The sequence below is a fragment of the Pelobates fuscus genome, chromosome 3, assembly GCF_036172605.1.
Source record: "Pelobates fuscus isolate aPelFus1 chromosome 3, aPelFus1.pri, whole genome shotgun sequence".
Classification (NCBI taxonomy): domain Eukaryota; kingdom Metazoa; phylum Chordata; class Amphibia; order Anura; family Pelobatidae; genus Pelobates; species Pelobates fuscus.
This window is the reverse complement of record NC_086319.1, coordinates 244,400,177-244,416,208: the sequence shown is the minus strand read 5'-3', so window position 1 is coordinate 244,416,208 and position 16,032 is coordinate 244,400,177. Positions and strand designations below refer to the sequence as shown.

The window sequence follows — 16,032 nt, the reverse complement described above, 5'->3', positions numbered from 1 at the left end:
TCTATATGCGGTCAGTGTGTATCTGCATGTGTGTCAGGTAGTGTATTTGTGTGTATCTATATGTAGTCAGGGGGGCCCAAGTAAATGCTTGCCCAGGGTCCAATCAAAATTAAAGACGGCCCTGAGTGTGTTTGTAGAATGTGAATAAAAGAGGCTGTATGAGCCAGTACAGTCAGTTCTACTTCCCCCTCAATTTGCAGTTCCTTCTCTTATTGGGGGTATTTGCTACAAGGGATTGCTATGCTTGTCATACTCCCTTGCTAAATCACTCCTAAGCTCTTGTAAGAGCTTGTTCCTGTCCTGCTCTCTGAATGAGTCCACGGTGGTTATGGTGTCGGCTGGAGTGCTTGGAGCCCTCAGGAAGCGCTAGGAGCATCCTTCAACGGAGGTACCCAGTCGGGGTGCCAGGTGATCCATTACAACTACTTAGGCCTTAAATTTGAAATGCACTTTGAGTTCACTTTACTTCAGGGATAGGCAAACTTCAAATATATACCAGGGTCAAACAAACACCGGGTAGGGGTTAGAATCTGACTCACATGGTCCAGTGCCAGGACGGACCATGTGAGTCAGATTCTATCCCCTACCCGGTGCTATTTTGTGTGATTATATACAGTATACACCAGGTTATTTTTTCTGCTCTTCTTGTAGAATCAAGAATTTTACATGAGTTTGTATACTTTTTAACTCTATTTTATGACACTTAGGTGTTTGTTTGACACTGGTATATATTTTATGTTTTGAACTGTAGCTTTTACTTAGAGTGGTGGGGAACACCCCTTAATACCAGTTCTTATTGATTTAACGTCTAGAATATAGAAGTGCCTGACACACTTTTATTCCTCTGTTTTGTGTATAGGCAAACTTCAGCACTCCAGATGCTTTTGGATTACACCTCCCATGATGCTTTGCCAGCATTAGGGCTGTAAGTGCATTTTGGGAAATTAAGTCTACAATATCTGGAGTGCCGAAGGTTTCCTATCCTTACTTTTGTTAATAACCCTTTTCATCATTCTCTACTATTTAAAAGTTTGCTTAACCCCTTAACGACCACGGACGTACTAGGTAAATCCGAAAAAAAAACCTGTTCAGGACTGCGGACATACCTAGTACGTCCGCGGCAAAAATAACCTATGTACTTACCTGGACCGGCGATCCAGGTCGAGGGGGACTGCCCGAGATCCCAGCAGCCCCGGCCACACCGGCCCTCCAGGGCCATGTGATCACCATGATCACATGGCCGCAACAGGGGCCTATGGAGATGCCAGCAAGGGGATTGTCTGAGCTGTCAGGCAGTCCCCCAGGCAGCTAAAAGTGAAAACATTTTTAATAAAATAATGAAATAAATATATTATACATATATTAGATATGTATAATATATTATAAAATAATTAAAGCATTTTATAATATATTATACATCTATAATGCATATATATGATTTCATTATAAGTGTGCTTTGAGACATATACACATATATCTCAAAATACACTTATAATGTAATGCATTATATATGAATAATATATTATAAAATGCTTTAATTATTTTATAATATATTATACATATATAGGAAATGAAAATGTGTGTGTATATATATATATATATATGTATTTATTATATATTATACACACACTTATTATATGTGTCTCTCTCTCTCTTTGTGGGAGGTGCTTGGCATCCACTCCTAGCCTACTTAAGGCACACCCCTCACCTTGCTCCTTACCGTTCGAGGTCAGCGTTGAATGACCCTCCCACCACACCACATTTTAACATTTATTTCCTTTCTATTTCTTTTTCCTTGGTAGGCCCTCTTCTTTCTCAGGCCTACCTCATCGTCGGTTCCGGCACACCACAACCGACTTGCCCTTTTTACTATCCTACATTTAATTATGGTATTTTACTCTGTACTATCATGAGCACCTAACACAAATATATATATATATATATATATATATACACACACACACACACTCTACATATATACACACACATATTTTATTAATTTTATTAATTATAATTTGAGAGACCTGCCTGACAACCCATGCAGACAGTCCAGGGAATTTAATTGGTATGCCCTATATTTAACCCCATAACTTTCCAAAACACAATCAAAAACTTTTACAATGGGGTATTGTTATACTCGGGAAACTTCGCTGAACACAAATATGAGTGTTTCAAAAAATAAAACTAATCATGACAATGATATCACCAGTAAAAGTGCAGTTTTTGTTTAAAAAAAAGAAAAAAAAAAAAAAAAAACACTAATATTGGCCAGCGGTCATGACTAAGTGGCTACTATAAAAGAATGGACATACCCCATTTTGAATACCCTGGGTTGTCTACATTTGCAAATGGTATGCCATGATGGGGTTATTTCACATTCCTGGGCTACCAAATTGTCTCAAAAGGCAACATAGACACAGCAAACTGAAATGGGAAAGGCCTATATTGATCCTGTAACTTTCCAAAACACCATAAATCCTGTACATCGGGGATATTGTTATACTCGGTAGACTTTGCTGAACACAAATATGAGTTTTTTAAAACCGTAAAAACATATCACAGCGATGATATTGTCAGTGAAAGTTACGTTTTTTTGCATTTCATTTTTCACACACAAACAGCACTTTCACTTATTATATCATTGTTGGGATACATTTTACTGTTTTAAACACTAATATTTGTGTTCAACGAAGTCTCCCGAGTATTACAGTACCCACATGTACAGGTTTTATAGTGTTTTTGAAAGTTACAGGGTCAAATATAAGGCTTAATTTTCTGTTTTTTCACATTGGAATTTGCCAGATTGGTTATGTTTCCTTTGAGAGCAGAGCGTATGGTAGCCTGGACACTACTTAAAAAAATAAAAAGACTGGACACTACTTAAAAAGAATATGTACATGTGAGGTGGGATTCAGAGATTTATGACAGATAACAGAGTTACAATGTCACTATTGATACATTTTTAAAAATATAAATTTTGAAACAGCAATGTCAAGAACATGTTAACATTGGGTATTTCTAAACTCAGGACAAAATTTAGAAACCATTTAGCATGGGTATGTTTTGGCGGTTGTAGATGCGTAACAGAATTTGGGGGTCAAAGTTAGAAAAAGTGTGTTTTTTGAATTTTTTTAGCATATTTTATAAAAATGTTTTATAGTAAATTATATGATATGATGAAAATAATGGTATTTATAGAAAGACCATTTAATGGAGAGAAGAACTGTCTCTGAAAAGGCAGTGTTTACAACAAAAAGCCTGAAGGGACAGAATATAGACACCAGAACAACTACATTAAACTATAGCTGTTCTGGTGACTATACTGCCCCTTTAACTGCCTACATCAGTTCTAGGACAAAATTTCAGTGAATATGAATTGTCTTTAAATGCTTTTGTATTATGTGAGTGCTCATTGCTTATCCCTCTGTTTTTCGGTATTATGAATAAATTTTTTTTTTACTGAATCTATATTCTTGATAAAAATTCTCAAAACACAGTTCCACGGCCAACTGCCGAACCGATAGGTCGCATCCACAGTGAGCTCCCGACGAAATCAACCTAAAAGACCCTAAAAACCCGAAATATCACCCCCCAAAAGCGGACCAGCCACCCGAGTAGGCAGTAGATATGGGCAGGAAGAGCAAGAAACCTAGGCCCGATCCACCCCGACAGGGCACCAGCATAGGAGATCTGTGGCGGCGAGCGCATGGCGCCCCAGAGCCTGTCATGGCCGCTTACATGGACGGCTTTGAAGATTCCGATGACCTGCTCTCCGAGCCAGACGAGATCTGTCTACCCGCGATACGGGCTCCGGAGAAACCTACCACACAACCGGCTCCACAGCCCGACACGGCTCCGGTCACGAAATCAGAAATGAAGGAGCTGCTGGCGGAGCTTCCGACGGAACATTCAGGAGGACGTGGCGGGCATGCGGAGAGAGACATAAAAGGCCTCACTGACCGCGTGGCGACCGTGGAGCAAAACTCCCACACACATGCCGGGCAGATTACCTCACTCCAACAGGAGTTGAAACTCATGCAACAAAAACATATAAAGGTGGAACAGGCCATGGCAGCAATGGAGGACTCAAGACGTGCCCAGAACCTCAAGGTCAGAGGCATAGCTGAATCAGTCCCTGAAGCTGAACTCGTGAGGCACCTGGTGAGCACAATACTGCCGCCAAAGCAGGCCAAAGGAGTGGGCCTCGACCCACCAACAGCAACCAGGGACCTGATCATCAAATTCCAGAAGCGCCAGGACAAAGAAATAATACTGGCCGCAATCCGAAACACCACGCCGATTATCTTTGAGGACATGACATTGTCACTTTACTCTGACTTATCAAGGGGGACCATGGCTTGGCGCTCTACTCTTAGGCCTTTCACCACCCTGCTCCGCGAACACAACGTCAAATACCGATGGCGTTCGCCCTGTAAACTCCAAGTGCTTCATGGAGAGGCCACGCACCTTGTAGCGGACTTACAGGAGGCCGAAGCCCTCCTCCCCACCCTGGGCCTTCCAGCGGACGCCATTCAGCGACATCACACGTCCCACAAGCCACACAAGTGGAATCCGGCTACCTCTGTACCCTTTGTTCCAGGTGGACCCACCCGCACTACGCACACTGTAACCACCACCTGAATCACTCAGAAGGGGACTGTCAAATCTCTATGGCTGCTCATGATAATGATGCCTATTCTTTTGTTGCCTTTTGTTCGCCTTTATCGATATCTTCTATCCTAACTACCGCTTTCAGATAGCGTTTAATTGTGTAAACTGTATATAGTGTTATGATTTCACCGTGTGTTTGGGGGACGCGTCCCAGGGACATACCTGCCATAAGGGCTCCAATACGCACCACACTTTATGCCTTAAACTATGTATGCGCAGCCCCATTGCATGTTCATATCGAGTCTCTAGATCACCGCTCAACTATACCCATGCACAGACAAAATGAATGTGATGGCATAACAGGCTTAACATGGCAAGCCAAAAGCCTACACAAATCTATATCTGTAGACCCTCATATTATTCAGAAGTCCAGTCCCGCCAGATTAGTACACATAGTAGACCCATGATGCAATTAGCGTGACAAGTTGGTTGACCCTATTAAGGCCCGCGTACCGGATAAGCCTTATCTTGTTATTACTTTGTTATTAACCTTTGTAATGAGAGATGGCCGAAGGTTCAAAGTTTATTGGTCTCATGAGAACAGAGTGAAAAGCGGGGGGTAACCCACAGAGAATTGGAAGTAAATAGGGAGAGAGAGAGTCTGTTCCCATTGCCTATATTAGGTTCACATAAACAGTGTAAAAACTGAACTATACTTTAATCATTGGGTAAGAGACACCAATCTAGAAAAAGAAACTCGTCCGTAGCTGTCAATAAGTCACTAGTCATAACTAGACAATAAGTCAATAGTAGCAGCTAGGGTAGAGGGCATGAAGAGAAAAAATTATAATATAATAAATGATACATGGGTATATAAAATACAGAGGAAAAAAGAGAGTAGATAGTGAAAGAACCCTCACAGATTATGAGGGATAAAACTAAAAAGTGTGCTTGGACAATTCCCACCAGTTTGCCACAGTAAGCTGACGGTGAGAAGCCCACACAATGTCTTTGTCAGATAAAGTTGTTGGATTCCTGTGTATCAACAGGGGTATACACTGTAGCGTGTCCCAGGTGGTCGAGTTCAGATAGTGTCATGAACCGTACTCGTGTCAATGTATCAGGGTTTAAGATACAGTACAGTGTTTTTTGCGTAGTTCGACTAAAGGGGGATACTGCTGCAGATTAGATTCCTGTGTATCAACAGGGGTATTCACTGTAGCGTGTCCCAGGTGGTCGAACTTAGATAGTGTCATAAACTGTACTTGTGTCAAAGTGTCAGGGTTTGAGATACAGTACAGTGTTTTTTGCGTAGTTCGACTAAAGAGGGATACTGCTACAGAAAAAGTACATCTTATTCCTATCACAGCGAGTGAACATGTAGTCAAAGTTGTATGCGGTGGAGTATGTGTCCAACAGAGCATACAGGTAGCTAAATCCGTACTAAGGCGTCATACTGGGTTGTTTTCCTGAATGGCAGATGTAACTGCTCGAAATATCTATACCACGTAATGCCGTTATGGCTAGTGACCGGAGTCTACAGGGTCTCAAAGCTCCTAGGTAGAAATAGTGAGAAAGGGTACCTTCAAGGGTACCTGGTATAGGAAAGGAAGATAAGAAAGTATATTCTGCTCGAGAAATGGCAGACTACCGCCTTGATGTATGGAGAGGCTCTAGCCTACAGATTCAGTCGCTGACTCATATTGCTACCATGGTCGGTGTGTGTCCCTAACTGGTCATCCGCTGCCTCCCCACTACAGGTAAGTTATAACCAAAATAATGCAAAGTGTAGGGGGGGAGAGGTGACGAGAGACACAGCAGGCAGAGTCTGGTGAATATAGTAATAGGAAATGTTGAATCGTTGCGCCCCGACGCGCGTTTCGCCTCACTTCAAAGGCTCATCAGGGGGAAATGATTTCCCGGCATGCTAGGGTTTAAAAAGGCCGCCCTTGAATCTGATTGGTCACTCGTTCGTTCAAGGGGTATGGTGGCCGAAATGGCTGAAAAAGGTTAAGGAGAAGCCGACGTCAGTTTCAATTCTAGACTGGCTGAACATCCGTGGTCCATGCATCCGTGGACTCAAATTTATTGGCATGTCACCCAATCAAAGGGGTATCCAAATAAATAATCATCATGAAAATGATAATATATTGATAAGTTAATATTGTGGTGGTGCCCCAATTATTATAATTTTAGGGATGGTTGGTAGGTTTAGATAAGATAGGAGGAGATATGAATAGTTGGACATTATTTGTCTTTTGATGGTCTCAAGGATTATATAGAAGTAGACTGAAAATAAATTGGGATATCTGAATGGTGAGTACAGTGATATGGTAGAGGTGCCCCATTAATAGTGGAGGTTCCAGATACCAATAAGGCAGTTTAGGTGTTGAATTTTATTTCATAATCAAAATTCAAATAGCTATCAGCCATAGAACGAGAGGGGTTGATTGCCTATTGTTGGACAATCAGGCCCCTTCCGGAATTAGAGAAATCCTGTCTGGAGTATTGAAGAGTATGTTAAGTAAAGAGATACCGTATTTTTCGCTCCATAAGACGCACCTCACCATAAGACGCACCTAGTTTTTAGAGGAAGAAACACAGAAAAAAATTATTCTGAACAAACTGTCCCATAGTGTTTCTTACTATGGGACAGTTTGTTCAGAATATTATTTTTCTCCCCTGTCCCATAGTGTCCCCCCCTCCCCATAGTCTTCTCCTCTCTCCCATAGTCTTCTCCCCCCCTCCCCATAGTCTTCACCCACCCCCTCCCCATAGTCTTCACCCACCCCCTCCCCATAGTCTTCACCCACCCCCTCCCCATAGACTTCACCCACCCCCTCCCCATAGACTTCACCCACCCCCTCCCCATAGACTTCATCCCCCCCTCCCCATAGACTTCATCCCTACCTCCCCATAGACTTCATCCCTCCCTCCCCATAGACTTCATCCCTCCCTCCCCATAGACTTCATCCCTCCCTCCCCATAGACTTCATCCCTCCCTCCCCATAGACTGCATCCCCCCCTCCCCATAGACTGCATCCCCCCCTCCCCATAGACTTCATCCCCCCCTCCCCATAGACTTCATCCCTCCCTCCCCATAGACTTCATCCCCCCTCCCCATAGACTTCATCCCTCCCTCCCCATAGACTTCATCCCTCCCTGCTCATAGACTTCATCCCTCCCTCCCCATAGACTGCATCCCCCCCTCCCCATAGACTTCATCCCCCCCTCCCCATAGACTTCATCCCTCCTCCCCATAGACTTCATCCCCCCTCCCCATAGACTTCATCCCCCCCTCCCCATAGACTTCATCCCCCCCTCCCCATAGACTTCATCCCCCCCTCCCCATAGACTTCATCCCCCCTCCCTCCCTCCCCATAGACTTCATCCCCCTCCCTCCCTCCCTCCCCATAGACTTCATCCCCCCCTCCCCATAGACTTCATCCCCCCCTCCCCATAGACTTCATCCCCCTCCCTCCCTCCCCCTAGACTTCATCCCCCTCCCCATAGACTTCATCCCCCTCCCCATAGACTTCATCCCCCTCCCCATATTCTCCTCTCCCATACTGTCCCCCTCCCCTTGTCCCATAATTACTTACCTGTCTTGTAGCGTTGGCCGGCAGCACAGGGCGCACCGCGGTACTGGAACTTGAATTTCAGGTTCCGGTTTCCGGCGGGACTGAAAGGAAGTGCGCACTCAGCTTGTGCACACTTCCTTTCAGTCCCGCCGGAAACCGGAACCTGAAATTCAAGTTTTTTGCACCTCAGTTAGGAACACAATTTTTTTTAAGCTGCAATGTGAGAAGTTACCTACCCATGATATGCGCAATTTCTTTATAGATTTCGGACAGAAGAAACTTTCACATCTGATGGTGCGCCATTAAAATGCTCCAATAAGACAAGAAAGAATAGTGAAGTACCAGCTTCATTAAATGAGAAACCATATGTGAAGCTTCCCAATGCTAAAGTCAGACAAAACGGTGAGCATGTTCTGGCCATGTAATTTGGTATTGCATGTACAGGTTTATGTAGTTAAATATTGTTGGTCTCTCTCTCTCTCTCTCCCTATCAACTATCCTCAGATAAAGTTAAAAATAGTACATAAGCCCAATAACTTAAACAGTTTATATCCAATGACATAGGAGAAATATTGAAGTTCATGAGACCTTTGGCTAAGGACAGACAATATATTGTTCACAACACTTTATGCAGAAATTGCACGTATTTCCAGTAAAAATGTAGGCACTCCATAGAAACATGGAACTTTCAATATTGTGATTGAGAGAAAAAATTGACACATTTTACCTTTGGGTCTAACCCCAGCACACAGAGTCTATCTTAGCAGTAATAAGCTAGACCAGGCTTCACCAAACTCCGGCCCTCCAGATGTTGCTGAACTACAACTCCCATGATTCTCAGCCTATTTCATTCATAGAATCGTGGGAGTTGTAGTTCAGCAACATCTGGAGTGGCTGGAGTTTGGGGAAGCATGAGCGAGACATAAATAAATTGCCAGGCCTTAGAGTGGCGGGACCCAACGTAAATAGAGAGGAAACGTAGTCAAATGCAAGCCAAGATCAGGATAATAGAGAGACAGTGAAAATGAGATTAGCCAAAGTTAGGAACACGGTAAATCAAACAGGTAAAGCAGACAGAAAGGGTTACAGAGAAACTAAGGTTCAAGGAAAAAAGGCAAGGTCAATGCTAGAAATAAAACTGTATATCAAGGAATGCACTAAAAGTTACTGAGAACAGAAACCTTAATAGGGCACATCAAATAGGGCCAGAGAAGCTTAAATATCATTATGTGTTACTTGATTGGTCCATGTCATGCATGTGACCCCAAAAATGTATGTTAACATATGCACCAAACTGACATGGACCAATTGGAGCCAGATGTGACGGAACACTCCCGTTACCCAGAGTGTGCTCTGAGAGAGAGTAATGATCTCTTCTCTGCAATTTGGGCCGCACATATGGCTATTGCATTCGGCATGAGTGGCCCATTCAGACTTTCCTGACAGGAGGATATCGACCGGTACGAGAACAGAGTAAGTAATGCTACACTTTGATAGGAATTCTAGCAAGGAATTTGAATATTACAAGCAAATATATATATATATATATATATATATATATATATATAAAAAAACATTTCCCTTAACAGTCAATCAGCCACAGATTCAGTCATTAAAGTTTGGCAATGATTTTACACTTACAAACCTAGCATTTCAAGTATGAATTGAGGTAATTACACTAAATAGCAGTGGATAGCAAAGACAAAAAGGATTGGGGGCATACCTGAAACATGCATTCTGCAGGAATGGTGCTGCCATAGTGACCAATATTCATACAGGATACAAATTGTTACGGCACACACACCAATAATCTTATCGGGCTACTTAAAATTGCACACGAAAACAAATATGGGGATTCAGTTCCACCATATGGTGGAAGTATGAAAAAGTATGAATTGAGGTAATCACACTAAATAGAAGTGGCACTTTTTATTCGTCACTTATCTTTACTAACCATGCTCTTTCCAGCAAGTCCAATATATATTAGCGCTAAACTGTCTGTTTCTTTATACAGAAAGCCCATAAGAAACATTTAGTGGGAAGTAAAGTTTCAATAAAGAAATTTGGGGCTATGCTTCAACTACCATGAAAACCAATGAAAAGCTCTATTTTATAACTTAGCCCCACTAAGTGTTGGAAGCACATTTATAAATCTGTCCTTTAGGAGAAATAATTGTGGTGTAATGAATACAGTTTTACAGTGTCATCTAGAGGATTTCTACAGAAATTGCATATTTCACAGCATGATTATATTTTCATTTTAGATTTTTTTATTTTTTATTTCATCAAATTTTCTATAAAATATAATTTAACTAAGCCACTGATATGGTAAGCCACTGACATACAGGACCGGCGCGGCCTATAGGAGACATAGGCAGTCGACTAGGGCGCACCGGCCCGGGGGGCGCGAGTTTCGAGTGACCTCCTACCGGGTCACTGTGTGTAGCGTGGCTGGGCGGCACGGACCACGGTACAGGAGCACTGAAAGGAAGTGCTCTCCCTTTGAGCACGGTGGGGGGGAGAAGGACAGATCACTAAGGGACATGAGGGGGGAGAGGGGGAGAAGAGACCACTAATGGGCATTGGGGGAAGGAGAGACCACTAAGGGAAAGATGGGGAGAACTTTAAGTGATGGGGGACGACGACAATGCACTATGGGAAGGGGGGGCTGGGGAGAGCACTAAAGGCAGGGAAGAGCACGAAGGGACAGGAGGGAAGGGGACAACACTAAGGGACAGGAGAGGATGGAAGAGCACTAAGGGACAGGAGGGGAGGGGAGAGCACTAAGGGACAGGAGGGAAGGGGACAACAATATGGGACAGAAGGGGAGAGTTCTAAGGGATAGGATGGGAGCAGGGCCGGATTAAGAGCCCAGTGGGCCTGGTGCTGACAATTATGATGGGCCTATTTACAGAATCTTATCGACCAAAAACACTAAAACGGTCATACCTCCCAAGTGTCATGTATCTGATGGAGATGGTGTTGGAGGGAAACTCATAGGATGCAGCTATAAGAAAACACATACTCTATGCTAATCTATCTCTAATTTATGCTTTCATCTTTCAAGTAAATCCATACCCCCTAACAGCAGTGTCCAGTGAAGCAGGAAGTCAATGGGCGGGGTAAAAGGGTGGGCCACTGGTGCGAATCACGTCACCAGATCTGCCAAAAGGGGAGAACATGCCCAGAAAGGGGGCATGTCTGTCCAAAGAATTTGAAGGACAGCCTGGCATGAATGCATGTCAGGCTGCCCGCCAATCCTGCAGGCTGGCCAACTAAGGGCATACTATGCAGGCAGCATTCTGAGCTTGACATAAATGCGTCTAATGATGTGCTCACTCCATGCTTTCTAAGGACTGTCCCCTAGCACTCGCTGGTCCACTTGTCTCCTTATCTTCTTACTAGCAGGAAGAAGTTCCTGGTATACAGTCTGAGACAGAGAAAAGGTGTATGTAGTGAGTGTAGAAGAAAGGAGGGGACATACCACAGTGTTAGAGAGACCAACAGCATTACCTAAACTAATTTTATTGTCAGCCAGTCCACACAGGTTTTGTTCCCATACATCCCTCTTAAGCTTCCAAACTTAAAGGCACATTATAGTCACCAGAACAACTACAGCTTATTGTATTTGTTCTGGTAAGTAGAATCATTCCATTCAGGCCTTTTGCAGTAAACACTGTCTTTTCAGAGAAAATAACTCCACTAGGATACTGGGGACACAGTGAGACCCGGGGACACTGAGAGACATGGGGACACTGAGAGACCCGGGAACACACAGACATGGGGACACTGGGAGACATGGGGACACTGAGACATTTAGGGAAACTGAGAGACTAGGGACACAGACACTGAGACATGGGGACACTGAAACATTTTGGGACACTAAGACACTATGGACACAGAGATATGGGAACACAGACACTGGGAGACTAGGGGACACTGGCTGGGAGACAGACACTTGGGGACACTGGGAGACATGGGGACAGTTGTGGATATAGACATGGGGACACTGGGACATATAGGGACACTGGGAGACATGGGGACACTAGGCACACTGAGACACTAGGAACACAGACACTGGGAGACATGGGGACACTGCAACATTTGGTGACACTAAGACACTATGGACACAGAGACATGGGAACACAGACACTGGGAGACTAGGGGACACTGGCTGGGAGACAGACACTTGGGGACACAGAGACATGGGGACACTGAAACATTTGGGGACCCTAAGACACTAGGGACACAGAGACATGGGAACACAGACACTGGGAGACTAGGGGACACTGGGAGACTAGGGGACACTGGGAGACTAGGGGACACTGGCTGGGAAACAGACACTTGGGGACACTGGGAGACATGGGGACAGTTGTGGACATAGACATGGGGACACTGGGACATATAGGGACACATGGGGACACTAGGCACACAGAGAGACATGAGACACAGACACTGATAGACTTGGGGACACTGAGACACTAGGGACACTGGGAGAAATGGGGACATAGTTTATCCGTGTCCCAATGTCTCAGTGTCTCACAATGTCCCTATGTCTCACAGCGTCCCCATGTGTCCCAGTATCCCCTAGTGTCTCAGCGTCCCCATGTTTTCCAGTGTCCCCTAGTGTCTCAGTGTCCCCAAGTGTCTGTGTCCACACACACACAATGCATACCTCACACACAATCACAAACACAATTCAGCCCTTGCACACATACCGCCCAGGGGTGGGGGCCAGGGGGGAGGACATTAGGTCCCCCCCTTAATTAGTTTTTAGGGCCCCCACCCACTGCTCAGGGGTGGGGGCCAGGGGGGAGGACATTAGGTAGCCCCCTAATTAGTATTTAGGGCCCCCACCCACCGCTTGGGGGGGGCATTAGGTCCCCCTCATTCTAATTTAGTGCCCCCACCCACCACTCAGGGGTGGGGGCCAGGGGGAGGACATTAGATCCCCCCTCATTCTAATTTAGGGCCCCCACCCACCGCTCAGGGGTGGGGGCCATGGGGGAGGACATTAGATGTCCCCCCAATTAGTATTTAGGGCCCTCACCCACTGCTCAGGGGTGGGGGCGAGGGGAGAACAATAGGTCCCCCCCCATTATTTTACTTTAGGGCCCCCATCCGCCGCTCAGGGGTGGGGGCCGGGGGGAGGACAATTGGTCCACCCCACTTATTCTAATTTAGGGCCCCCACCCACCGCTCATGGGTGGGGGCCGGACAATAGGTCCCCCCTTAGGGCCCCCACCCGCCATTCAGGGGTTGTGGCCGGGGGGCAATAAGTCCCCCCTTCAGGTTAGAAGCCCCCACTCGCGCGGCACGGGTGGTGCTTTGGAGGGGGGGACGTGTTTTTTTTTTTTTTTTTTACAGTGAGCAGCCACAGGCTGCTCGACACTTCAGCTATTCGGACATTCGGAAGTACCCGAATGTCCAAATTGCCCGAAATTCGTCCGAATTTATATTCGGACCGAAACGAATTGCACATGTCTACTGCATTGTCGGTTCCGGCACACCACAATCGACTGGAGTCCTTAAAAGAACACTATAGTCACCTAAATTACTTTAGCTAAATAAAGCCGTTTTAGCATATTGATCATTCCCCTGCAATTTCACTGCTCAATTCACTGTAATTTAGGACTTAAATCACTTTTTCTGTTTATGCAGCCCTAGCCACACCTCCCCTGGCTATGATTGACAGAGCCTGCATTGAAAAAAAACTGGTTTCACTTTCAAACAGATGTTTTTTACCTTAGATAATTGTATCTCAATCTCTAAATTTAACTTTAATCACATACATGAGTCTCTTGCAGGGTCTAGCAAGCTACTAACATATCAGGGGAAAAGAAAATCTTAATTAAGCAGAACTTGCTATAAAGAAAGCCTAAATAGGGCTCTCTTTACAGGAAGTGTTTGTGGAAGGCTGTGCAAGTCACATGCAGGGAGGTGTGACTAGGGTTCATAAACAAAGGGATTGAGCAGTGAGGCTGCAGGGGCATGTTCTATACACCAAAACTGCTTCATTAAGCTAAAGTTGTTCAGGTGACTATAGTGTCCCTTTAACTATGTTTATTGTATACAAATTAGGTTATCTTCCCATTATGGCAATATTGCCCTTACCACAATTTTTTATATATATATATATATATATATATATATATATATAGATATATATATATATAGATATAGATAGATAGAAAAAATGTACAATACCTTGCACTCAGGCTGCTGAAATGTCCAAAAACCGGGTGCAATACCTGGGCTGTAGTCCAGAAACAAAAAGAGATGGCTGCACTCACGGGTATTCCTTAAAACTTAGCTTTTATTCGGTTCCATAAAACAGATCAACGTTTCAGTCCAACATGTGGACTTTCATCAGGATCATATGAACATTAACAAACTTATCGCTTATATATGAATGCAATAATTGTAAAAAGTGATTAACTCACCCCAGGTGCTGTGTGTGAAAAGACCGGCGTCCTTCCCGGCAAAGTGCGCATGTGCCGCTATCTCCCCGCCCACTAGCGTGACGTCGTCACGCACGTTGATGTCGTTGCCATGGAGACGCGGTTATACAAAAAGCGTTACCATGGCATTTGTGAGACACACCACGATCACCCTGTGTATGAAGTGATTAATAAATACTTAATAATGGTCGATATCGTCATAAATATAAAGGTGCTGAATTAGTGCAGGAAGAGTATGAAGTGGAGTACCCACTGTGTGCAGTCTATTTGAGGTCCGTGCCATAAGTGTCACCTGTTAATATATAGTGAATCTGACTTAAGGCAACCATTGTCAGTTGCTATTAAAGTGACTGTTAAAGTGACAAGTGCTTACTATATAGATATTCTCATATCGTGAAGTGCCAAAAAAAACATCAATTTAAAGTGACATATGTGCAAAACATTCCAACATTCTATATATGCATACTGGTTGCTCAATATTAAAAATAAATATGAATGTTAATATACCATATGGCTGGCTCTAGAAAATCTAGACTGTCATATATCTATTGTTTATCTATTGTTACATATATCCCACTCCATCCACTTATGGTATAGGATATGTACTACTATGTCCACTGTGATGGATATTATGAAAGGGTATGTCATGCCCTAATCTAACCAATTCAATTCCATCTTAATTGATACTATATACAAGCCTGCAACTAAATGGTAATAACATACGCTATAAAATCTATACACTAAAACAATTATAAATTATACGAAATGCCCTATAAATTATAATATATAATGTCAGCAGGGATCACACATTCACAAAAATGAATGTAAAGATAATGATTCATTGAGGCCTTTTAGGGAGACCGTGTTCAATTCGTGTATCCAAAATGCTTCCTTATTAAGGAGCATTTTCCCCCGGTCACCTCCTCTTCTTGACAACGGAATATGATCTATCGCTACGAATTTTAGCGTAGCCAAAGTGTGTTTCAGTTCTAAAAAGTGATGAGCTACTGGTTTGTCCGAGAAGCCGTCCCTGTAAGCCAACCGGATGCTGGACCTGTGTCCTCTGATGCGCTCACATATAGCCGTTTCAGTTTTCCCTATATAACAGAGACCACATGGACAACTCAGTTTATATATCACATGTGTGGTCTTACACGTTAGGGTGAACTTGATAGGGTAGATTCTGTTGTTGTGCGGGTTGTTAAACGTCTTCGCCGGAATCATGTGGCTGCATGTGTCGCATCCCAGGCACCTAACTGATCCCCTAATCTGTGTTTTTGTGGTCTTTTGATAGCTGGCTATAGGGTCCGTGCGGACCAAAAGGTCCTTTTAATTTGTATTTCTCTTATAACAAACTAGTGGTGTTGTGCTAAATACTC

The 16,032-nt window shown here is 43.9% G+C and overlaps 1 protein-coding gene across 1 annotated transcript in view; it reads left to right on the top strand.

Annotated features, from left to right (window-relative positions):
• Positions 1–16,032, top strand: part of LOC134603695 (uncharacterized) — a 52,260-nt gene that overhangs the window by 14,988 nt on the left and 21,240 nt on the right. The window contains exon 5 of the mRNA XM_063449873.1: positions 8,455–8,594. Coding sequence (XP_063305943.1) covers positions 8,455–8,594 — 140 coding nt within the window. The remainder of the gene's footprint in view (positions 1–8,454; positions 8,595–16,032) is intronic.